Genomic DNA, 26,515 nt, shown 5'->3' with positions numbered 1-26,515 from the left:
TGGAGGGACAGAGTCTGGGCCGTGACTGGTTTGTCAGCCTTCCCCCCCCCCCGCATGCTCTTTAGTGCCCCCCCCCCCAGGCTAAGTGGTGTTTCGAGACCCCTACCCAGCTGGAAATATTTTCCTACCGATTTACGTACTTGTTCTTGGAATTCATACCACTAAATGTCCTTAGCACGAGTCCCTCTTTCCCCCCTATGGTGTTTAGGGCCCCCTGGGTAAGATGAATATCCGAGGTCCCTACCTACCTGGGAGTATACTTGCCAATTAATTCACTAATTTACGTGGTTACTATCGAAAATTATAGAAAAAAAAAATTATTACCACGAGGCTCCACCCCGGGGCTTCGTGCGCAGCGGGTCACCCGATATAGTTCTATAACCTAAAAAATCCCGGACATATTAACCTATTTCTAATTTTGCTCTAGACCAGGGGTACACAACCTTTTCAGTCCGGGGGCCAGATATGCGATAAGGCTACCGATCGCGGGCCAGAAACAAGTGTACTTATCATGTATGCATTAATACTTTTTTAGAAACACTTTTCGCTGGCCGGGTTGAACCCCTTGGAGGGCCGCATTTGGCCTGCGGGCCGGTGGCTGTGCACCCGTGCTCTAAGCATTTATTAGACCGAAAATCAATTTAGTATGCTTGTCAAAGATCTTGGCTTGGGAGTCCATGGGAAATTTTGTTTCGGGGGTAGAGGGGGGGGGGGTTACCGGGCAATGCAGGGCCGTCCAAACACATTTTCAGGTGGATTGGGGGGCAATCATGTCAACGAGACCATATAGAAAACAAAGGTGATATATGATTTACCATTACGAGAATCTGAGTTATGGTGTCTCACACTTAGCCAGAAGTAATGCAGGCTTGAACAGGCCTTCCAAGAAGTTTATTAGGGTTTCGGACAGCTCTCAAACAAGCTATCCAGCTTTTAAGCTGCCCTCGAAGACGTTATGCAGATTTTAAACGGCTTGAAGACATTATACAGCTTTCGAATGGCCCTCGAACTGGTTATCTAGCTTTTGAACGGCCTTTGAACAAGTTATCCAGCTTTTGAATGGCCCTCGAACTGGTTATCTAGCTTTTGAACGGCCCTTGAACAAGTTATCCAGCTTTTGAATGGCCCTCGAACTGGTTATCTAGCTTTTGAACGGCCCGTGAACAAGTTATCCAGCTTTTGAATGGCCCTCGAACTGGTTATCTAGCTTTTGAACGGCCCTTGAACAAGTTATTCAGCTTTTGAATGACCCTCGAACTGGTTATCTAGCTTTTGAACGGCCCTCGAACAAGTTATCCAGCTTTTGAATGGCCCTCGAACTGGTTATCTAGCTTTTTAACGGCCCTTGAACAAGTTATCCCGCTTTTGAATGGCCCTCGAACTGGTTATCTAGCTTTTGAACGGCCCTCGAACTGGTTATCTAGCTTTTGAACGGCCCTTGAACAAGTTATCCAGCTTTTGAATGGCCCTCGAACTGGTTATCTAGCTTTTGAACGGCCCTTGAACAAGTTATCCAGCTTTTGAATGGCCCTCGAACTGGTTATCTAGCTTTTGAACGGCCCTTGAACAAGTTATCCAGCTTTTGAATGGCCCTCGAACTGGTTATCTAGCTTTTGAACGGCCCTCGAACTGGTTATCCAGCTTTTGAATGGCCCTCGAACTGGTTATCTAGCTTTTGAACGGCCCATGAACAAGTTATCCAGCTTTTGAATGGCCCTCGAACTGGTTATCTAGCTTTTGAACGGCCCTTGAACAAGTTATCCCGCTTTTGAATGGCCCTCGAACTGGTTATCTAGCTTTTGAACGGCCCTCGAACTGGTTATCTAGCTTTTGAACGGCCCTCGAACTGGTTATCTAGCTTTTGAACGGCCCATGAACAAGTTATCCAGCTTTTGAATGGTCCTCGAACTGGTTATCTAGGTTTTGAACGGCCCTTGAACAAGTTATCCAGCTTTTGAATGGCCCTCGAACTGGTTATCTAGCTTTTGAACGGCCCTAGAAGTTTTTTAGGTTTTAAAGTGACATGCCCCCCCCCCCCAAAAAAAAAAAGTTATACAGCTTTTGAACAGCCCTCAAAGTAGTTATTGAGGTTCCAAATAGGTCACGGGAATTTTTTTAAGACAGGAAAAAAATAACTTAAAAACAGCCGATATGTGGCGCTGGTGCGAGCGACTTCGGTGGAAATACGCAAATGAGACGGTTATAAGAACTGGCGCTCCTAATCCACAATCAGTTCACAGTTGTAATAAACTGCTGTAATAAACGATTTGGAGGCATTCTGTTCGTTATTTGCGTATCTTTTCTTTGACTTGTGAACGCCAGCACCACCTATCGGCTGTTTTTGAGAGTTTTTTTTTTCTCCTTCTCTTTAAAAAAATCCCGCGTGACACAGTGATGCTAGCCCTGCAAGCTGTTTTTTGTTTCGGTTATTTTTCCGGTTTTTATGAATTTTCGAAGTTTCTACGGACTTTTCGCCCACCCTGTATATACAGTCGAATCCCATTTTAGCGAATACCGTTATAGCGATCTCTTGGAGCTCGTTATAACGGGATTCGACTGTATACACATTCTCTATACCTTTGAGACGCACTTATAACAGGGGGTGACCTCTTTACTTGCATTAACAAGCAGACCATACGTAAAGATATCTACACCAGCTTCATTCGCAGCTGAAGATATATCTGCATCAGCTTCATTCGCAGCTGAAGATGCTTGCCTCGACTTCATTCGTAGCTGAACATGTCTGCCTTCGTTTTGGCGCGAGTTCAAGCGGGGAGGGGGGGGGGGCGATTGTAACGAACGACCCTCCCAAGATCCGAATAATATGGGGGAAAATTTGGTCTGTTTCGTAAAATACGGAATGTGATCAAACCATAGACTAAAGATATTATTCTAACTCTCTGTGGATCAAACGAACTTACACAATTTGCCCCCCTCCCGTCACATCGTCCTGGATTCGAGCCTGAAGGCCTACCATACCAAATATAGGCTTAGCAGCTCACAAGATCATTATTCATAAGAAAAAGATCGTTTAAAAGTGGAAGAGAATTTCTTTGATCGAAAAATTGAATATAAAATTCCGTTAATTTTTTAAAAAACTGCTCGCGTTTCGCACGGGTTGGCCCACCCCGACAAACCAGTCGCGGCCCAGGCTCTGTCCCTCCAGGACAGACAGAGCCTGGGACAGGACAGACAGAGTCCCTCCAGGACAGACCCCAGCACAATAATAGCTCACTGTGGCCCTCTTAACAACCTGTTATGGATGCCTTTCCTTAGGATTTTCACTCGTGACACCGGCCCCCAGGAATTTCTCATTGCCGCAAAGGGTCCATATAACCCCAGATTGAGAACCACTGATCTATCCCGTTCGAGCCCGTAAAGTAATTTGACTTTCGCTGGTCAACATTTTTCTTAACTGACCTCACTGAATGTGCGAGGTAGGGTCTTCGTGATATGATCTAATAATCCTCTCCATTTCTTAGGTGAAACACCAGCGCATGCGCGTCAGTCAACCAGCCAATAAGAGACCGCCGACTAAACTTGTCCCGGAGAAGAATCAGAGGACGGGACGCGTCCCCGCGTCCAATGGACGACCGAAACAAAAGAGGCAGCGATGTGCGCGGAAAGGAGGAGCATCTCTCTCTCTCTCAGGAAAAGATTCCACTTTTCCTCGGGAGAGAAAGGCGGAAGGAATCCCTGGATCGCAAGGAGGGGGGGGGGAGAAAAAAGGAGTCCTCTTTTGCTCCTCCCTCGTCCGTGAAACTTTTCAGTGGATGTGCCAAGGGGTTGTCCTGGGACTTGGGAGATGCGTCATCACCATAAGAATAAGGACAAGGAGGAGGAGGATCTGGAGAAGAAGGACTATCCGGCAGATGCGGCGATGATGGCGGCCTGGAGCAAATGGATCCCGACATCGTCACCGGTCTTCGAGTGATCCCGTCCGTTCCACGGGGATCCGAGGATGATGATGATGACGACGACAACAAGGCTGGTGTGCATTCAACAGGTGAGCAGCATGATGCTGATTGTTTTCCTTTTGTTAACGAGTTCTCAAACAGGGATCCGCGGATCCCGGAGAGATTTCAGGGATCCGTGAGCTTGAATGCGAGGGAAAATATTACTTTTAATTATTATATACTACTGAACAGTATTCTGTTAAAGCAGTAAGAGAGGTTCGGGTTTTTTCAAACTATGGGTCACCGATGATTCTGAGATGGGTCGTCGAGAGTTCCGAGACGTACACCACTTGTTGCGCCACTGGTTCCATCAGTTTCGAAAAAAACCAAGCATTTTAAATTCAGAATAAACCCTTGAGGGACGCGAAACTGGTCACGTTCCCGATTTTCGGTCACGGCTATAAAAGGTTGAGACCCCCGTATTTTTTTGAGGATCCGTAGTACCATTTTATCAGCATAGCCATATAATACATTCTCAACCAGGAGTCCTAGGAGAGATCTCAGGGGGCTTGGAGTGATTTCAAGGGGTCTGTGAGCTAGAATGAAAGGACCTTATTATTTTTAATTATTACATACTGAATATTAATTTGTTTATTCTGTTAAAACAGTGATTCACGTTTTAAAACTGTGGGTCGCGACCAAAACTTAGGTCATCGAGGGTTCCGAGATGCGTCCTACCTACATCACTTGTTGCGCCACTGGTTTTACCAATCTCGAAAACGACGCATTAGAAATTGTAAATAGACTCTTCAGGGACTCGGAGAAGGTTTTTTGGGTCGCGGCTAAAGTTAAGAACCCCCTGTGTCAAGAGGGTTCGTGGCTATTCATTTCATCTAAGTAGGATTCTTAACCAGGGGTTTTTAAAGAGATTTCGGGGGGGGGATGGGGGAGGTTGTCCGCGGCTTTCATGAGAACATCTCATTTTCAAAAATGTCATATACTGAATATTATTGTGTTTAGACAAGGGTTCGCATTTCGAAACTATATGGGTCTCGACGGAAATTTCGGTCGCCTAGTGTTCCAAGATGGGTCGTACATCACTTGTTACGCCACTGGTTTCATTAATTTTCGGGGGGAAAAATCATTTTTAATTGGAAACAGACCCTTGTGGGGTGGGGGGGGGGGTGACGTGAATACTGATCGTGTTCTTGATTTTGGGTCGCAGCTGAAAAGGTTGAAAACACCCGGTGTGTACGAAGCGGTCCACGGTGGTTATTCATTTCATCGGCACAGCCAAGAATTCTCAACCAAAGGTCCTTGGAGGGATTTGAAGCGGTCCAGAGTTTTTGAATGGGAAAACATTATTTTTACTGAATATTATTCTGTTATGAGGCAAGGGTTCGCGTTCCCGAACTATGTCGCGACCAGAAACTTGGGTCGCTGAAGGTTCCGAGATGGGTCGCACATCACTTATTGCATCGCTGGTTTCATCATCAATTTTGAAAACTAAGCATTTCATATTGAAACGAGACCCTTGAGGGACGCGAGGCTGGCCGCGCTCTTGATTTTGGGTCGCGGCTTTTCATAATGAACATTAATGAACATTATTTCTGCAAAGAGGTCCATGACCTTCTAGTTTTATTGGCGCAGGGGGTATTCGCGAAGCACAAAGGGTTCAGAACACCCCCCCCCTCCGGATTCAGGGGGTAAGGCACAACACACGGCCGTTGCGTATATGCATAGGTTAGTGGTTCCCAAACTCTTGTCAATCGTGGCTCCCTTCCTCTGGTCGACATCTATCCGCATTTCTTCACGCGGCACAGTTCCAGATCACTAAAGCGGCCCGCGCACATATTTACAGATTACTTAATCACCACGCGACATATTTATAGATCACTTATGTGGCCCGCAGATCACTCAAGCAGTCCGCGGTAAATTTTCTGATCACTCAAGCAGTCCGCGGTAAATTTTCTGATCACTAAAGGCACCGCCCGAAATCACATAATTAAGTGGCCCGCGACGTGTGTTTTCAAACCAACGAAGTGGCCCGCGCTTCACTAAAGGTTGAGCACCCTTGATCTTCGGGGTACGCTTCGGCTTAAAAGCTGATATGCTTTCCCGGGGCTGCAAAGAAAGCTGAATTATATCTTCTGGGGCCGTAAAAAGATGAATTATACCTTCTAGGGCCGTATAAAAAAAATTATACCTTATAGGGTCGTATGAAAGGTGAATTACACCTTATAGGGTCGTATAAAAATGGTTTATACCCTTTAGGGCCGTATAAAAGCTGAAATACACCTTATGGGCCATATAAGAGATAAACTAGTATACCTTCTTCTAGGGCCGTATAAAAGATGAATTATACCTTCTAGGGCCGTATAAAAAGCTGAATTACACCTTCTAGGGCCGTATAAGAGATAAACTATACCTTCTTCTAGGGCCGTATAAAAGATGAATTACACCTTCTAGGGCCGTATAAGGGATAAACTACACCTTTGTCTTCTTCTAGGGCCGTATAAGAGAGAAACTATACCTCTAGGCCGTATAAGAGATAAACTATACCTCTAGGCCGTATAAGAGATAAACTACACCTTTGTCTTCTTCTAGGGCCGTATAAGAGATAAACTATACCTTCTTCTAGGGCCGTATAAAAGATGAATTACACCTTCTAGGGCCGTATAAGAGATAAACTATACCTTCTTCTAGGGCCGTATAAAAGATGAATTACACCTTCTAGGGCCGTATAAGAGATAAACTATACCTTCTTCTAGGGCCGTATAAAAGATGAATTACACCTTCTAGGGCCGTATAAGAGATAAACTATACCTTCTTCTAGGGCCGTATAAAAGATGAATTACACCTTCTAGGGCCGTATAAGAGATAAACTATACCTTCTCTAGGGCCGTATAAAAGATGAATTACACCTTCTAGGGCCGTATAAAAGATAAACTATACCTTCTCTAGGGCCGTATAAAAGATGAATTACACCTTCTAGGGCCGTATAAGAGATAAACTATACCTTCTCTAGGGCCGTATAAAAGATGAATTACACCTTCTAGGGCCGTATAAAAGATAAACTATACCTTCTTCTAGGGCCGTATAAAAGATGAATTACACCTTCTAGGGCCGTATAAGAGATAAACTATACCTTCTTCTAGGGCCGTATAAAAGATGAATTACACCTTCTAGGGCCGTATAAGAGATAAACTATACCTTCTTCTAGGGCCGTATAAAAGATGAATTACACCTTCTAGGGCCGTATGAGAGATAAACTATACCTTCTCTAGGGCCGTATAAAAGATGAATTACACCTTCTAGGGCCGTATAAGAGATAAACTATACCTTCTTCTAGGGCCGTATAAAAGATGAATTACACCTTCTAGGGCCGTATAAGAGATAAACTATACCTTCTTCTAGGGCCGTATAAAAGATGAATTACACCTTCTAGGGCCGTATAAGAGATAAACTATACCTTCTAGGGCCATATAAAAAATGGTTTATACGTTCTAGGGCCGTAGAAAAGCTGAAAAACTTCTTCAGATGCCGTTTAATAAGTTGAATAAATTACTCGAGGTCCGTTTTGATGCCGAATAACTTCTTCGAGGGCTGTTCGAAACGCGAATAACCTCTAAGGCTGCATAAAAGCTAAAGTTATTTTTGCTGAGGTCACCATAAAACTGAAATTCTTTTTCTCGGGCTGTTTAAGACCTGAATGAAAGACCTTTCACGGGGGCCGTCTAAGAAACTTATTTGCTTCTTTACGGATGTTCAGACGTGCTGAAAAGTTAAATGTTTCTTCAAGAACTATCAAAAAAGCTGAATAACTCTTCGAGGGCCGTTTTAAAAAACGAAAGCGCTTCTTCTAGGGCCATCTAAAAGCTTCTTCAAAAGCTGTTTAGAAGCTCAATCGCTTTTTTTCTCCGAGGGTCACCCCTGAAAACCGCGAATAACCTCCTCGAGGGTCGCTCAAAACCTTAAAAAATTTTTCAGAGCCGCTTAGGAATGTTTTCATTTCGTTATCGGAAAACTGGATGTCCGCTTGGAGCGCCTCATTAAACGTTAAATAACGTCTTTTAGGACCGCCCAGTTTTTAAAGCTGGAATTTTTTTTCTTTTTCTATGACTATTTAAGAATGAATGGCTTTTTCGAGGGCCGTTTATGAAAACTCAATTGCTTTTCCTAGGGGCCGATCTCCCCGTTAAGTCTCGCCGCAGAGAGCAACAGGCCTACAACGGTGCAAATATTCAATCATTACACTTCACTTCTGAAATATAGATGGCGGCACTGAAAAATAAGACCCAATACTAGATAAGCACTCAGACTGTTAGGTGCACACACTGCACTTACCGGCACGACTCACTACTACTACTACTACTAAACCATACATGTACCTCGTCCATGCACATTGCCCATGGCGGTAGACCTGAGTGGTGCTCGGTTTGAAAGAAAAGAAAGTGTTTTTTTTTTATTTCTAGGGCTGTTTTTAAAAGCAGAAATGTGAGATGTTTCTCTTAGAACGGCTATCGGAAAGCTGAATAACCTTCTCCGAGGGCTGTTCAAAAACTTCCGCGCATTTTCTAGGGCCGTGGCCGTAGAAAAACCGAGTGACTCACTTGAGTGACCCACAGCACATTCCCGGATTACTTGATGGACCCGCAGCACATTTACAGATTACATCACTTAATTGACCTGCGGCGCTGTTCCAGATCGTTTAAGTGGCCCGCGACATGTTTGAAAACATGTCGAACCAATATAATGTAGCCCCAAACTTTTCTGAAGATTGAGCATCGTTGATTAAGAAAGATTGTGACGTAGAGGGCAGTGTTTCAGTCTTTTTACCCTGGGGGATGGGGAGTGCCCTGCAGCACACGGATATGTCCCCGAGTAAATTTTCACACGAGTCTACATGAATGATGTACCGCATATCAGGTCTCTTTCCAATATTTAATTTCTGTCGAAAAGTCGCCAAATATTGAGGCTCATGAATGACCATTTGCGTCCGGCCCGATAGACTGACAACATACAAACGCGGCGTCCCTTCAGTGATAATCCTAGAAGAGAGATCCATCACAAGGCTCCAGATAACTTCCACAACACTGTTTCAGATCGGACATGTCGTACTTGTCGGCGGCACAGGCCAGGTCGGACGCGATCGACGCGTCTACGCGTTCCAGACACCCGCTGTACATAAAGCACAGCAGCCTCGCGATGACTTCCGGGTCGGAATCCGTGATAACCAGCCGTGCTGGACCGTCCCCGCCACTTCCGGCAGGTCCGCTCTCGAGCATCGCGCCGAACACCTTGGAACGCGCCTTCAGAACCCAGCTGTGTACAGGGATGTCCGTGCCAGCGACGGACACGACGACGTCCGCGTCCCTCTCGTACCTCCACAGGGACGTCAGGTCGCGGGCCAAAGACAAGACGGGGCTCGCGTCCCGGACCTTCTCGCTGGCGTCGTATGGCAGGGCGACACCCGTCGCGGAATAGCACCCGTGGGCGTGGATGACCAGCACGTCGTCCTTCAGCTCGGAGATGAGCGCGTCTCTTCCCATCATACCGTTGTCCGCGTCGGATCTAATCGCGGGGTTGACGAGCTCGTCCACGGATGTCCTGCAGATGGTCCTCTCGTTCGAGTCCCTCAGCTCGACGTGATACTTGAAACTAGCTGGTGCTCTGTTCCTCTGGACGTGAGCGTTGCGGACGAAGCAGGAAACGAGCGTGTCGCCACCTGGTGTCCCGGCGACACCTCCGGGATAAAGACACAGGCAGAAGCTTAGCCCCTTGTCGGTGTAGAACGCCTGACTCTTGTACTCATAACCGGGATTCGCACTCAGTCCACTGAAGTCCTTTAGGGTCCAGGAGCATACGAAAGTCGCCAACTGGCAGCTGGAGTGGTGGAACTCACTGATCATCGTCACTGAAAGGGGGAGGGTGGGGGGGTATGATTACTAACATGTAAGTCGAATAGAGAGAAAATGCGCAATTATTGGGCGTAGACTGGATTAGATCGGAATTCAAGCCTTTAGAACGACTGATGTAACAATTTTAGTTCCAGTGTAATTAAGGGTGACCAGATTTCGATACAAAAAAATCGGGACTTCTAGCCGTTTCTCGCTGATTCTTGCCAATTTCGCAAAAATATTTGAGCCAAAATTCTGTAAAACAAGGCCCTAATCCGAACAACTTAAGTGCATAAAAAATAGTGATAGAGAGAACCCACACCACACAATGCTGAGGGTAATCTTTGACGCCAAATTCGACGATCGAACCCAACCCCGTCTTGTCATTGTGGGCCACTGCGTCCAGAGGCGGTTTTACGGTTTTGCCGACTGTGGACTGCACGAATTTGGCCGCCCTTCTTCCACATTATGGTTTAATTTTCTCGACCACTCATTACTTGAATTTACCACCCTGGGCAATAGCCCGCTTAGCTCCCCGCTCTTGTGAATACACCTGTGTCTCCAAGTCACTCTTTTGGTCGCTCACATGCTTGCGTACTTTTTTGGTACTCTTTCTCATATACTCTCTATGCCATTCTTTTGACCATTCATTTGCCTTCCACACTATTCGGTCACTCATTTGCCTCCCGTAATATTTTGGTCATTCACATGTTTACACGCTGTCTAGGTCACTCTCTGTTTTGGTCGCTTACTGGTCTTATTCGTAGCATATGGACCACTCTTTTGATCCCTCTATTATGTAAGGGGTCATTCAAGTATTACGTCGGCATCGAGGGGGGAAAGGGGGTTTTGGATTTGCTGACTTTTGGATGACGGGGGAGGGGAGGTGGTTTGAAGGTTGCTTACGTCATCAACCCCCCCCCCCTTTTTGAAGATATGAAATATTCTAAGCTACTGACGTAATTTTGCTAACTGGGGGGGTCAGTGTTTTGCTGACTTTTGCTGACGGGGGGGGGGGGAGGGTCAAAAATGGCTGAAAATCTGCTTACGTAATACTTGAATGGCCCCTAAGGAATAAGATCAGTAAGCGACCGAAACAGTGACCTAGAGCAGGGTTTTTCCAATGTGAAAACTCGCGCGGAATCCTTGATGATTGCGAGGCTATTCCGCGAAACCCTTAACAAGTTTTGAATATGTCTTCAATATCCAGGGTGTACCAAAAGTCCGCTGCTGAAAAAGAAAAACTCACTTTGAAATTTTTAAATCGTGAATTCGTTATTTTAACATGAGCTATAAGCCCTACATCACAGATAATTAGCTGTTTTTTCCCCCCATTTGATCATCTTAGTTATACACATCGCTTCAAAATAACGAAAACCATGCTCATTTAATGATTTCTTTTCCCAACACCTTCATTTTCCGCACAGAAAGACCAGACGCGCCTCCACGTTAATATTCGTGAGAACCTCTAACGTATTGGAGACGCACCGGAGACCGTTTATTGAGTAAAAGAAAATCTGACTGCAAGAGCCATACAGAATGGACACAACCGTGGAAGACAATACTGTCCCATCACGAGTCCAAGATTCTTGGATAGATATATGTGAGAAAAGGAAAGGTGACAGAGCAGCGCGTCCGCTTTCGAGGGAGCTTGGTGTCCAGACCTAGGCTCCCACCCGGGCCGTCTGCGCCGGGGAGCATCTCTGCTGGCCGTCTGCCAGAGAGTGATGGCTGCCATCTAGCCGTTGCTAGAGAGCGCTCCCATCCAGGAAGCTGGAGAGCCAAGTTTTACCAAGGGGGGACACCGCGCCGTCCCTCTACGGCGGTTACAGAAAAAAAAAAAAAGATTGAGCGAAGCAGAGTGCCCGTGCTGTGCAGATTTCCAAAATGATGAAAAAAAAAGAAAAAAAAAGTGCAAGAAAGAACAGTATACAAATATACAAAATGTACAGGACGTGGACCTGATAGGATGGACCCTGAACTTTCAGTACACCGCCAATCGACTGCTTTTACAAGGGGACACCAGTATCGATTGGTGAGGGACAATGCAAGGCTATGGTGTCGCCGGGAATTTTTCTCTAATAGGGTTGTTAATAAATTGAATAGCTTACCCCCGGAGGTAGTAAATTGCAACACAATTGACACGTTCAAAAAGAAATACGATAAACATGTTGGGGTAAATCGAGAAGCTCTATTCATACTTAGAATAGGACAACCATAAGTATTCTTTATGGGCATTGTATAATATTTTATCATGTGTATATATTGTTTGTAATTTGTGTTAATTGCATTTTTAATTGGGTTGCTGTTTTTTTTTTAAATATATGACATCCATATTTTTATGGGCATCTTTTTGATCAGCCACCTCGTTGGGCATTTTGCCTGTTGTGGCTTTGTATTTGTATTTGTATTTGATCCTATAGTTACCATAGACTTAAGATATAAATAGACCGCGCACGCTATTCATAAAACTTGTCGAACGTGAAGAAAAGATGAGCAGTATTGTCGGGGAAAGAACAGGTTCTGCGCTATTACATTTGGCGCGTTTTCGCAGAAGCTAGGATGTTGCTGTAACGAAATTTGACTCAATTCGATCAAGTTGATGAAAACTTTCCTTCATTTTTTCAATGAATTTCACTCATTTTTATGTGAAATATTTAGGGAGTATCAGATTTGAAAAAATAAATTCTATAAAATAAACAAATATTGGAAAACGGAACAACGTATATGTTGTAAAGCCTAATTCATTTATATTTTTAAATATTCTCTTCATTCACTTTGTCGCTTTTAATTTCGAAAATTTATTTATACTAGGGGTTATTAAAACAAAAATATATCTTTCCAGAACATTACAATTACTCTATATACTCATAATTAATGTATAATTAATTATAATGCATCATATTATGTTATGTAATGTAACACATTCACACTCATACCATATTCAGTCATGAAATAATATTCAAACAATAAGAAAAAGTTTCATTTCTAACATTCCTGAAAAACCTTTTATAACCTCATCACACAAAACTGTAAACACTTACATAATATTTCAGGATTAAAATAGATTTTACTCAAGAAAATTACAGAATCTCATCATCAATTTCTCTAAATTATAAGAATTAAAATTCCATGTAGAGTATATATGTAATAACTTAAAGTGTGTATATATATATATATATATATATATATAATATTTTAGGATATAATATTTCATATATATAATATAATATTTACACATGTCACATATATATATATATGTGACATATGTAATCTCTTCGCTCCAAAAGTATGCATATGTTAATCTTAATTTAAGGTATTAAATCGTTTTTAGAATGATTCTTTTTCAAGATAACATCTGAGGTACACAATATATGACTTCAGGTCTTAGTACAGATATTGACTCAAAAAATCAATTGAATAATTAATTTTCTTGTTTGAAGCGGCAATTTCACATACAAAAAACAAATTAATGAATAAAAAAATTTCTTTTCTGTAATAGCTTTATCTCAGGTGTGAAGAGGGGTAAAAATACTATTATTTTTAGAGGTTGTTATGCATTTTTATGCAAAACTGCAATTGTCTAGAGGGGGGGGGAAGTTTTCCTCACATTCTATTTAAATAGAATATTTTTCATCAATTTCTCCTTCTGAAAAGCATATTTTCTTCCAAGTTGAGCAAAAGTCGAATGAACTCACTAGCTCGCCAAATCTCGCCAAATCTTGCGGAGACGTATATTTCAGTTAAAACTTCATAAAACTCACAATTTCAATCATTTATTGCCAAAAATTCTATTAAAACATTTAATAATGATTCATGACATTTGAATTTTACCAAAACTTGGAACTTTAATTGAATTAAATCCAAAATGGAGTCGTTAAAAACTGAGATTACGTCAGAAATCCATTGCATCGTCAATTTAATATTCCAATTTTTAATTTATAAGAAGAGGAATAAGCAAAAAAGTATTCCCTTGTGAAAGGATACTGGTCCCCCTTTCCTAAACCGCTCAGAACATCCGAAAGCTGCGCAAGTGTTGGCCATTCTAATCAAAAATAAGACAGCGCGTGTAGATCGTCATACGAGTAGCCATAAGGAAAGCATTGCCAGCGAGATTCCCTGACCAGCCTTTCGACCGGAGTCACGTGACTCCGGATCTTTGCTTCACATTGTAACCCCTCGCGCGCACTCTATAGTATTATTACTCTGTGATAGTTACGGCGTCGACATTAGGGAGCTTACTCAAGCCCTGGGTGTGGTGAGTGGTTGAGTTGGTCGTATCGCATGTCGTTGAGGGGTCTCGGATTACACCAGCATAAAATGTTGACCGGTGGAGCGTGATCTGGTAACTGGCGGGTCAAGATCATCCGTATTTCCGCTTTCAGAGTCGCTAGACGGGGGGTCAGACATGGTATCTTGATGCAGAAGGTGCGAAAAAGCTTCCAAGAAGTTAATTAGTGCAGCAATTTTGTTGTAGTTGAAGGGGCTGCGCATCATACGTCGTTTCCATGCATATTGGTGCACGCTCCAGTCTCCCAAGAAGAAGGAGTGGTACGATTCCGTAAGGGTACATATGGAAACGTAGTGATGTAGATCGCCGATTCCCCCGCAGGCGCAGAAGTGGTTATTCGAGGCCTTAAACCTCTTCAAGTACGTCGGGAAGGGACCATGTTCCGTGTAAAAGATGGACTAATTAGACCGCTACTTAAACAGTTCACAGCCAATTCCGAACGGTTTTTTCTACGTTTTTCACCGAGAGGTTCGTACGCCGAACGTTTGGTGAGCAGACTTTTCTCAATAGCAATTTGCTGTTCGATCATCATGGCGCTGTTTTTTGTAGTAATTCTCTGACAACTAAAGACAGCGGCAAGGACAAAAAAGGGTATCGAACACGTGACATCCCCGAGTATCTTGTGGCACAATGTCTTACCGTCGCGCAATACCTTATCGAACTGGCTAAAACACTCCACTGCTATGTAAGTAGTATCCCGCAAATACCCACGCTTTTTTAATCATGACAACGCTAATGCACAGTTTTCTCGTTTGAATGTATTCACATACAACGCACGAGAAGCTGTCAAAAGAACAAGAAAATAGTAGAAAAATGTTTGACGAAATATTCTTAAATGATAAATAAATAATGTTAATATATTACAAAATGCAGAACAAGGGGGAAAAAAAAATCTACCGCTCACTGTATTTGGTCGGCCGGGTTGAGTGTGGATTTTGGCATACACCATTCTCATCAGAAATATAGAACGAGTGGTCAAAGGAAGAGAAAGAGTGAATTCGCCCCTCTTCCCCCCCTGGTCCAGTGAACCAAACCGACACCAGCAAAGTAAATATGAAGATTGAATTAATTCAAATTTTTCAGCAGAAACTGAAATCGTGGTCTGAGAGGAGCGTAAAATTCCAACTTTGGACATGAAGTGAAAGGACGGTCAGTTTTCAGCATTTGGCCCCCCATCTAGGGTTTTTCTTTTCTTACCCCCTTCAAAGCACTGGACAGGCAATCCATAGCGGCTAGTTGCCGACATTGTGGATTGCCTGTTTAGTGCTTTGAAGGGGGTAAGAAAAGAAAAACCCTAGATGGGGGGCCAAATGCTGAAAACTGACCGTCCTTTCACTTCATGTCCAAAGTTGGAATTTTACGCTCCTCTCAGACCACGATTTCAGTTTCTGCTGAAAAATTTGATTAATTTTTCAGCACACACACACGCACACACGGTATGAAGGGTATGTGCGTGTGTGTGTGTGTGCGCGCGTGTCAAAGGATGATCCCCATAGAAATCAGTGTTAAAATTGCCGATTTAACTGCATAAATGCGGGAATTTAGTGGGTGTTTCTGACACATCAATAATTTTAAAAATTGTATCAAATTCTCGATTTTTGAGATATTGAGTTCGCTTAGAGATATACGAAGCCCAGAAAATTAGATATGGAAGTAATTTGCCGAACCTGCTTTTGAGTTGGATATCCATGCAATAACATTGATTTCAACTTTTTATTTATATCTTTTCAACCATGAAAGTTAATGTCTCCATGTGTCTTTTAATATTCAACTGCATAGTTTAGGTTGTTTTAAAATTAATTATGGGCCAGTAAAAAGTACATCGAAAACATTCCACAGCTTTAATTAAGCATTTTTTGGAGCAGAAACAGGCAGATGCATAAGTTCGAGGGGGAATCGAAATACATGGGCCCCCCCCCCAGGCAGATGCATAAGTTCAAGGGGGGAATCGAAATACATGGTTCCCCCCCCCAATTCAAGGGGGGAATCGAAATACATGGGCCCCCCCCCCAGGCAGATGCATAAGTTCAAGGGGGGAATCGAAATACATAGCCCCCCCCCCCTTAAAAAAGGAAAAAAATATATTCATTTTTACGTTTCTTTAAATCTAGATTTGATTATATACAATTAGAACCATTGAATTTTTGTGATATTTTCTTTGAGGTCTACGGGGAGGGAGGGAGGGAGGGGGATCATTTTTAGCGAAGTTTCAGGTTCACGATTTCCACCCATATACAACGTGGCCCCTTTTGCGGTGAAGAATCTGTATAATAGGGGCCGTTCAAGTATTGCGTCATCATCGATGGGGGGAGGGGGGGGGGTTTCCGATTTGTTGACTTTTGATGACAAGGGGGGAGGGAGGGGGGTTTGGATGATGCTTACGTCATCAACCACCCTTTATGAAAATATGAAATATTCTTAATGGCATCATACTCGGTGCGCCAAAAACGAGAAAAACCTTCCGATAGTTTGTGGGCATTTGAAGTAACATCCCCCCCCCCCCGTTTTGATAAGTCTCTAAATGTTTCGCTGATCCATGTGTCCGGGCCGCTTAAGTGCTTTGGAACTGTGCCACGCATCACTCAAGTGATCCGTAATCATACGCCACGGGTCACTTAAATAATATGAGGAATGAGCTTCGGGTAACTTGAGTGATGTAGAACCACACTGGGGGCCACTTAAGTGCTCTAAAACTACGTCACATGTGACTCAACAGATCTCTAAATGTGTTACTCATCGCTTAAGTGTTCTGGAACTGTGTCCCGGGTCATTTAAGTGATCTGAAAATGTGCCGCTTGGTTCATTTTTACAAAATTAGGTTTGAGGAGGACAGGCCTCATCAAATAACCCCCAGGGCGGGTTGGACCCGCACAGAATGCAAAAAAACAATTTAAAAGTTCCGCCATCTTCGAAGGAAGACCCTCATAAAATCCGTATGTAGGTCTTGAGTTTCGGGAACATGACATTTTTCTAGAATTCATAGAAACTCTTCTTATAAAAAATTGCTAGTGACAAGAAACATTTTGAAGCTATCGGGGTTCCGAGATTTTTGGGGGTTCCGTCACTTTTGATACCGCGGAACCCCAAAAAAGCTCTTGCGGGACCCTGGGGTTCTGTGGAACACCAGTTGGAAAACCCTGATGTAGTGTGTGCTATTTATTTTTCTCCCATTTATTTGGTCTGCAAATTACATCTACTACATAAGCGCGGGTGGGGCGAATATTCACCTGCACTCTCCCACATATGCCAATGATGCAACTTTTCACTGTGAACGGGGGCGGTCCGCAAACTACTTCTGCTAACTATTTTTTCTCCCGTTTATCAATTTTTTTTTCCGGTCTGCAAATTACTCTTCTACTGTATATTTTTCTCCTATTAATTTATTTTTTGCTTTCCGCAAATTACTTCTATTCATTTTTTTGCCGCGTTCATTTAATTTTTGCCGGTTTGCAAATAATTTATATTTATTTTTTATCCTGTTCTCGTTTAATTTTTGCAGGTCCGCTAATTGCGTGTGCAAAATATATTTTTCCTCCTGTTTGTTTATTTTTTGCCGTTCGCAAACTAATTATACAATTTTTTTCCCAATTATTTATATTTTACCGGTCCGCAAATAATTTGGTATTTATTTTTTTATCTTATTTATTTAATTTTTGCCGGTCCGCAAATTGAGTGGGCTATCAATTTTTTCCTCCTGTTTATTTATTTTTTGCCGTCCGCAAACTACTTGTAGGCTATACAATCTATTTTTTTTTTCCTGTTTATTTTTTTTACCGGTCCGCAAATAATTCCTTTTTTTATCCTATTTATTTAGTTTTTGCGGTGTGTAAATAATTTCTGTTACTTACTTTTCATCTTGTTTATGTATTTTTTGCCCGTCCGCAAATTACTTCTACTCATTTTATTTCTACTTATTTTTTTGCCGATCCGCAAATTACTTCTAATATTTATTTTTGCCTGTCCGCAATTTATGTTATTTTTTATCCAGTTCATTTAGTTTCCTCGGTCCGCAAATTCATTTTGCTATTTATTTGTTCTCCTATTTGCCAGTTTTTTGCCGGTCGGTCCTCAAATTATTTCTCCGATTTCTGCCGGTCCGCGAAAACGTCCAACACCGGTCCGCAACTGTAAATAAAATCGGGGGGGGAGGTTTCCTCCCCTTTGGCGAATCGTAACCGTCGTGCTAAACACCGCCAATTAGCGCAAAGTCGCCAATTATCGCTAAACAGTAGGTTGGAAAAGTTAACCATCATTAACACGCACCGATATCGAAACCCCGAAAATAAATAACGGGAAGGCCACGTGAAGTGGGAAATATGGCTAATGGTCATCTCTGACCAGGAACGGCTCTTGACTCGTGCGGTCACACGGGCGCCGCTCCATGAGGGTTGCCAAATATGAGTTGAAGAAGTTGTTTATAAGAAACGGTCTCGGTGGGGAGTCGAGAGATCCGGAAATTCTTGCCTCCGACATTTCGCCCCTGCTACGTTTCGTCTCCGGTGCATTTCTCGCCTGCCCTGACAGTGTGAGTGACCGAGTGACCGGCTGTGTGAGTATACAAGTGTGTGTGTTATTAGGTGATTGACCGCATGAGTGAGTGAGTGTCTGTACGAGTGAGGAGTGATCAAGTTAGAGGGTGATTCACTGTATGAGTGAGTGACCACATGAGTAAGTGAGTGTGACTGATTGTATGTGTGAGGGAAGGACCATGTGAGTAAGTGAGTGACCAAATCAGTTTGAGTCACTTCATGGGTGGGTGAATGACCATATAAGTGGCCAAGTGAGTCACCAAATAAGTGACTGTATAAGTAATCAAGTGAGTTACCATATTAGCGGTCAAGTTAGTGCCTATATGAGAGGGCCCTTCAATTGGTTACTCACACAGTCACTCACTGATTTACTTGATCACTCATATGGTCACTCACCCACTCACCACCTGGATCACTCATACAGACACTCACCTACTCGGTCTTTCATACAGTAACTAACTTGATCACACATGCTGTTACTGATATGGTCACTTATGTGATCACTCACTTGGCCATTCATATGATCACTCTGCCACTCATAGTCACTCACTCCGTCACTCACGCGGTCAGAGCAAGCGTAATGTACCGGGGTGGAATTTCCGTGAACCATGCTAAAATAAGTCCCGCACGGGTAGTGATTTTTCTGGATCTCACTGATTAAACTTTGGAGGCCAAATTGACGCTGGCGCTGTTTGGCGATTTTCGTACAGCAAGCAGTGCCGGAGATACGGATGGCCTATGCATACACTCATTTACATCGTCCAACCCCCCCCCCCCCTTGTATCTTTGTCTCCGCCTGTGAGCACTTCATTTCCCGCAAATATTGGTAATTTTTCAGAGATTTCTGTCGTGATTAGCGATTTTGATCACCTTTGGCCATCGAGCTTATATTACTGAAGGAAGTATGACGTCAGAGGTCTTGGCCTTGGCAGTGTTGAGAACGTTGTCCGCAACATCATTCGTCGGAATATCACGTGACTCGGTGAAAACACACACAATTCCCATTTATTTTCTTACGGCATAAATAGCAGTTTTAAACAATAAATATGAAAAAAATAATTTCAGCATCGATAAGATAATTCCAAAATCAATGAAAGAGGTAATTTCAGCATTAATGGCAGATTATTCCAGAATTGAGGAAGGAGATAATTCCAAGATTAATGAAAGGGATAATTTCAGCATTGATGAAAGGGATAATTTCAGCATTGATGAAAGGGATAATTTCAGCATTGATGAAAGGGATAATTTCAGCATTGATGAAAGGGATAATTTCAGCATTGATGAAAGGGATAATTTCAGCATTGATGAAAGGGATAATTTCAGCATTGATGAAAATGATAATTCCAAAATTGATGAAGTGATAATTCCAAAATTAATGAAAGTGGTAATTGCGGAATTGATGAAAGATAATTGCGGAATTGATGAAAGATAATTGCGGAATTGATGAAAGATAATTGCGGAATTGATGAAAGATAATTGCGGAATTAATGGAAGTGATAATTCCAGCATTAATGGAAGTGATAATTCCAGCATTAATGAAAGATAATTCCAGAATTAATGAGAAATAATTCCAGAATTAATGAAAGGAATAATTTCAGCATTGATGAAAATGATAATTCCATAATTGATGAAAATGATAATTCCGGCAATAATGAAAGAAATGATTCCAGTATTAATGAAATAAATAATTTAATCTTTTTTCATCTTTAGACGAGTTCCCAATGCTTTTTTTAATCTTTAAAACGTAATACACTCATGTCCATAAATTAAGGATAATGCCAGCTCCTTCAAATAAAGGTTCAGAAACAAAACAAACGTTACTTATTCATAAAACCCATTTATTAAACAACAGATAAAGAACAAAAACGATGGTGTATGTATGATACCATTCATAAAAACTACGATTTTTGCTCCCTGGAGCAATTGTAAAAAATATCTACTTCACAAAAACTTTCTATTACATGGTTGGTATGATGGTTAATACATTGTATGTCTCCCATGCGATGCAATACAGTCCGTACAACGCCTAGGCATGCTGAGTATCAAATTATCGATCTGATCTTGGGCAAGATCACTCCACTCAGCAAGCAATGCTCTCCGAAGTTGCGGTACACATGTAGGAGGTGGTTGACGGGCTGCCACTCGTCGGCCAAGCATGTCCCACACATACTCTATCGGATTCAAGTCACGTGAGAATGCTGGCCATTCCATACGGGTTATATCCTCAGATTCAAGGCATTCGTTTACGATGTTTGCTCGGTGAGGACGGGCGTTGTCATCCATAAACACAAATTCTGCGCCCACGTCACCCCTAAACAAACGTACATGTTGTTCCAGAATGATGTCCCGATAAATTTGGGCTTTCATGGTTCCGGTTTGAACATGTAGATCTGTTCTGGAACCCAGTATAATTCCACCCCAAACGAGCAATGCTGCACCACCGTAACGGTGTCGTTCAATGATGTTGTCTTGGTGGTAACGGGTACCTGGCGTTCTCCATATGAAAGTCCGACGTGAATCAGACTGCAAGCTAAACCTGGACTCGTCGGAAAACACCACACAAGCCCACTGTGACGATGTCCACATTGCATGTTCTCTACTCCAGGCTAATCGTTGCCGACAGTGAGTTGCCGTGAGCGGAACACATCTGACAGGCCTGCCAGCGAGCATATAGACCAATATCTTCCAAACGTCTGTACACGGTTTGCCTTGCAATTGTGGTACCCGGGGCTGCAGATAGATGACGAGACAGGTAGGATGCTGTGCTCCGTCTGCTTCTTTTGGCAGTTACTGCCAAATACCGGTCTTCATTCGGCGTTGTAACTCGGGGGCGACCTGTACTATAACGTCTACTGATATTTCCGTTATCTTGGAATCGTTGCCAAAGCCTAGAGATGACACTTTGGGCAATTCCAACTTCCTCGGATACTTCCATCTGAGTACGCCCACATTCCAGGCGGCCGATAATTCTACCACGTAAAAAATCCTCCACATGCGTACTCTGTGTCATACCCATTCGCTTATGGCACTGAGCGCCTTACAGAACTCTTATGAACAATTTTACTTCTTTGCCACCATTCCTTATATACCCCCCTCTTACACTCTTGTCGACTTACTATCGGCATCATCTGGTGGCTTCCTGAAATTTGCATATCATTCTTGCAGATGTGTGTGATAATTCTACAGGTCAAATTTTTACTTTAGATTTCGATTTAAGTGTGAGTCTGAATTATCCTTAATTTATGGACATGAGTGTATTTACAGACGGAACTGTACATTCCTATTGGCAAATTGCCAGGCACGAACTTTGTTTTCACCGAGTCACGTGATTCCCTTGCATTCGATGTCGCGGCGGCTGGATGCTCCCTCCAGTAATGTAAGCGCTATGCCTCTGACATAATTTTTTAGCGACAATTGGCCGTGTTTTCCCATATTTGAGATCTCCAAATTCCTGTGCATCCCGAGGAAATATGGATCAGCCAAGTTCCATGTCGAGTTCTTGCTGCCAGCTATCGAGAAATTTGGGAAGTTCATTGACGAATCGCAAACAGAAAAACAGAACCAGTGCTGCGGTCTATTATTCAGAAAGTAAACATAAAGCTATCAACTAGTACTATTTGTAAACCATAGATGGCAGCTAACTCATGATAAAGAATATTTTTAACCATTGGTCAAAGCCGTCCAAACTTCAGTACGTCAACAAACAAAGCGGTCCGTTCGTTGCATTTGCAGTCAGGCCCTGAGAGTATGTTTCTGACGGTATTGCTATTGCAATTCGCCACCGTCGACGTTAAAGCCGGGGTTTCCTAGGAGTAAAACTTTTGCCATGGGTGCAGCGTGAAAACGCTGATTGGTTAAAAACCTGAAATTCTGGTTTTTTTTTACCAATCAGCATTTCTACGCTGCGCGCACTGTAGAAACCTGCTTCTAGCAAAACCCGGCTAGCAGGTTTCTACAGCGCGTGCAGCGTGAAAACTCTGATGGTTAAGAAAAAAACCTGAATTTCAGGTTTTTAACCAATCAGCGTTTTCACGCTGCGCAGAAATTCTGCTCCCAGGAAAACCCGGCTTAATGAGCGCCAGTTGGAGAAAAATCACGCCAATCGTTGAGCGAGAGTACAACCGAGAAGTGTACAAATAATTCCATATTGCGAAAATCTTCCTTCGTGAAGGTTCTACTGCACCCTCTAGTTTTGAAAGATGATACTAGATGTGTTTTTTTATTTTATTTTTTAAATACATAGCAGGTGGCTGGCAACACGTTTCATAATCGGTTTCATTTTCTTCCCAATCTGTCGGTAGATGGCACAGGGTCCCAATGTCCAGAAATTGGTTTAATATTCAAGAACTGAACGGAAAAGAAATTGGCTCAGAGCCCCCAAAATTTGGGGGACGTCAAATTTAAAAACAGCATGTATTCGAGTGACCAACCAAATATTTTAATCCTATAGTGGAGGAGAAGAGGTTCTCTCATAGGCTTCGAAACTATAAATCTGTCCCTATCTGATTTGGCCTTGAGAGCGAGGGTTGGAAAGCCACTCGAATCGTGTTTGGGCCGGGACCCATAGCTCAAGAATCCCTGGTTTTTCGTGAATTCCAACGACGTAAGTTCGAGGTCGCGACCCATAGGTTAAGAACCCCTGGACTAGAACAATGGACAAAACAGTGTGCAAGCACGGGAAGGACTAAAAGAGAGCGAGGGAACATGCCAGTAAGTCACTAAAAGGGTGACCTAGTGTGTAAGCAGCTGTTTTACATCAACATTGTGCCCTCTCACCAGACTCATGCTTGGGGGCCGTTCAAGTATTACGTCATCATCGATGGGGGGGGGGGGAGGGGGTTTCCGATTTGCTGACTTTTGATGACAAGGGGGCAGGGGGGGGGTTCGGATAATGCTTACGTCATCAACCACCCTTTATGAAAATATGAGTTAGGATTCAGAGGGGCAGAGCTGATGAAGAAATTTTGGTGACAAGGGGGGGGGGGGGGGTCAGCGTTTTGCTGACTTTTGCTAACAAGGGGGGGGGGAGGGGGTCGAAAATGGCTAAAAATTTGCTTACGTAATACTTGAACGACCCATTGAGAGCGTCCTTTTAAATCCATGTACATGACGCCCTTCTTGTAAGTCACATAATAATTTATTCAGCTCACACAGGAGCTCCATTCAACAATAAATCCATACACAACCACGTGACGTATTCACAAAATGTAAACAATCCGAACTCCGGCCAATTCGCGAAACGACCGACCGGAGTGTGGACAAATTAAAAATATAAACAAGGTTATGTAAGTACGTACGCACCGCCATAATGTCAGCTGACGGATCCCGAGTGCTGAATGACGCGAGGATCGCCGAGCCGGGCGTCGCGGCAATAGGCCCTCAGACCGCCGACCTGGTACTCCTGGGCGGCGTCCACGAGCTCGCGGGCGCTCGACGCGTCGTGCAGGGCGTCGACGTGCCCGCAGTACATGAACTGCAGCATGGCGTGCACGACCTCCGGGGAGTAACCGTCCACCTTGACGTAGACGGGCCTCCTGCCAATCCGGCGAGTCTCGATGACGTCGGCGAGAGTCTTGGACCGGGCGGCGAGGACGGCGGCGTGGGCCGGGATCTCCACTGACCTGACGCAGACGACGACGTCCGAGAACCTCCTGTCGTGCCACAGCAGCGACAGGCTGTTGGACGACTCGGACCCGGGGTTCGCGTCGTGGAAGACGCACGTCGAGCTGTCCGAGTCGATCCTGGTCACGGAGTAGCACCCCTCGACGTGGACGACCAGGGTGTCGTCGACGAGCTTCCCCAGCAGGTCTGACCTGTCGAGGACCTCGTTCGACTCGCTGTCGTCGTAGGCTACGATGGTCTCTTGGTTTATGTTCCTCAGTTCCATCTTGCATTTCAGGATGATGCCTTCGTCTGGAACGTTGGAGCCGTGTACGCTCGCCGAGACTGTGCCGGCGTCCTGGGTGCTCCGGCCCCCCGGGTAGATGCACAGGTAGAAGTCCGTGTGCCCTTCGTCCTCGTCAGACAACAATCTCCGGCTTCGGTATTCTGAACCGGGCGTCGAGTCCAGCTCGCTGAAACGGGTCAGGATCCAGGAACAGGTGAAGTTTTCGTTTATGGTGCACGTGCTGTGCAATTCTCCGACTTGTCGGTCATCCGACATGGCCATTGGAGAAGAAAAAAAATCAGCTACCGCGAGACTGCAAGAGTCCGACCTGGCATGAATCCGTCAACTCTGAATAAATATGGTTGCGCGCTTTATTACGGACAGACGATGGCACTGCGTATATGGAAAGAAAGCCCGCTAAATCTTTGTGTTGCCATTTTCGAAGGTCGGAATAGTTTGATTTTCACTCTTAAAATCGACCAAGTACTAGTGCTGTGACCATATGTATATAATGTAGGATAAAATGTAGCTTGACCATACCTCTAGTAGTTCCCGCGATATTCCTATATTTTCATGTGATTTTGGCCATCCCGTCCGTCCATCTACAAAAATGTCCCGTTTTTTGTCGTGTTTCCAACGAAGCCAAGTCTCTTTCGACTCTTTTATTCAACGACTAAAATTATCTTCCCAACTCATAAATTACATTACGATAATTACAACTATAAATAAGAATAAATAACTATAGTAAGATAAATAAGAATATTCATTTCATATATCTGTCATGGTTTTTTTTTAAACGTTGTATTTCGTAAAATATGCACTTAAGTAGTAGTGCTTTATTTCTCGCCATTAGCGACTTTTCGGCGATTACAGCAATAGTTGGCAACTTTGCTTACGTTTGGCATCATTTTTAGTGATAATTAGCAATGTCTCGCATTTGGGAAGGCCAATATCCCTTTTTTCCGAGGGAAATATAGTCAGGTTAATTGAGATAATAGGAGAGGGACCAAACATCTTATATTTCCTGGGACATTTCCGTATTTTTATGTAATTTTTGCCATCCCGACTCTTTTTGTAAAAATGTCCCGTTTTTTTCACGGATTTTCGATGAAGCTAGCTTGAATTTTGATTCTTTATTAAAATCAAAAATTACTTTTCCGACGCATAATTGCGATAAACACGACTATAAATGAGAATATATTTGTTATGTTGAACGTTTTATTTCGCAGAGCACATTTTAATCCACGGCAGTTTGCAGTAGTACTTCATTTCGTGCCATTAGCGATTTTTCGGTTATTTTAGCAATAGTTGACAACTTTGCTTATTTTTGGCATCATTTCTGGCGGTAATTGGCAATGTCCCATATTTTTCCGTATTTAGAATCCTAATGTCCCGTATTTTTCTAAAAGAAATATGGACAGAGTCTAATAATAGGTAAAGGAAAAATTAGCGCCAAAACACACACAGAAATGGCACACACAGCAAAGTTGCCAATTACTGCTGAAGTTGATGGGCAAATAAGGTTTTCTATGTTTCATCTGTAGAAAATGCAAGAAAAAAACGGGACATCACCAACAGGGCCGGAACTAGAGAAGACAAAGAGGTGAGTGACAATTGCCCCGAGCGACAAACTTCAAGGGATCGTAAATGTTTGGGGACAATTGCATAAAATTTTGCTAATTTTTTCCTGGAAGAGACGGTGAAATCCCGTTTGCCCACTGCCCCTTCACAAGACTCAATACTTTTCCGGTATAACCATACCACGCATTTTGGCTTAAGGGGTGTCGCGACCCCTGAAGTCAAATTTTCAAAAATGACTTCAAAAAATATTTAAATTGATTGCAAATGAAACACTAAAAATTTCGTGTCAATCGGTTAATTTGTTGCTCCGTAATTAAAGAAATAATGAATTAAAGTGTAAACGAATACAGGAAAAAACACTTTTCACACTGTTTTCTCAGATTGCAGTTTTTGAGCTCATCCGTAAGATTTAAAGGAAACTATTGCCCCAA

General features: G+C 43.1%; 1 protein-coding gene across 1 annotated transcript in view; it reads left to right on the top strand.

Moving 5' to 3' along the window:
* The first annotated feature begins 3,881 nt into the window (after positions 1–3,881).
* The window catches only part of LOC149063580 (uncharacterized), a 65,210-nt gene continuing 42,576 nt past the window's right edge, over positions 3,882–26,515 (top strand). Inside the window, exon 1 of the mRNA XM_089255695.1 lies at positions 3,882–4,006. Coding sequence (XP_089111821.1) covers positions 3,901–4,006 — 106 coding nt within the window. The 5' untranslated portion in view covers positions 3,882–3,900. The remainder of the gene's footprint in view (positions 4,007–26,515) is intronic.

This window comes from Pholcus phalangioides, unplaced genomic scaffold (assembly GCF_987345545.1).
Source record: "Pholcus phalangioides strain wild (caught in Gottingen) unplaced genomic scaffold, Ppha-v1.0 ptg000172l_1, whole genome shotgun sequence".
Taxonomy (NCBI): domain Eukaryota; kingdom Metazoa; phylum Arthropoda; class Arachnida; order Araneae; family Pholcidae; genus Pholcus; species Pholcus phalangioides.
The sequence above is the reverse complement of the archived record's forward strand: the minus strand, read 5'-3'. Positions and strand labels throughout refer to the sequence as shown.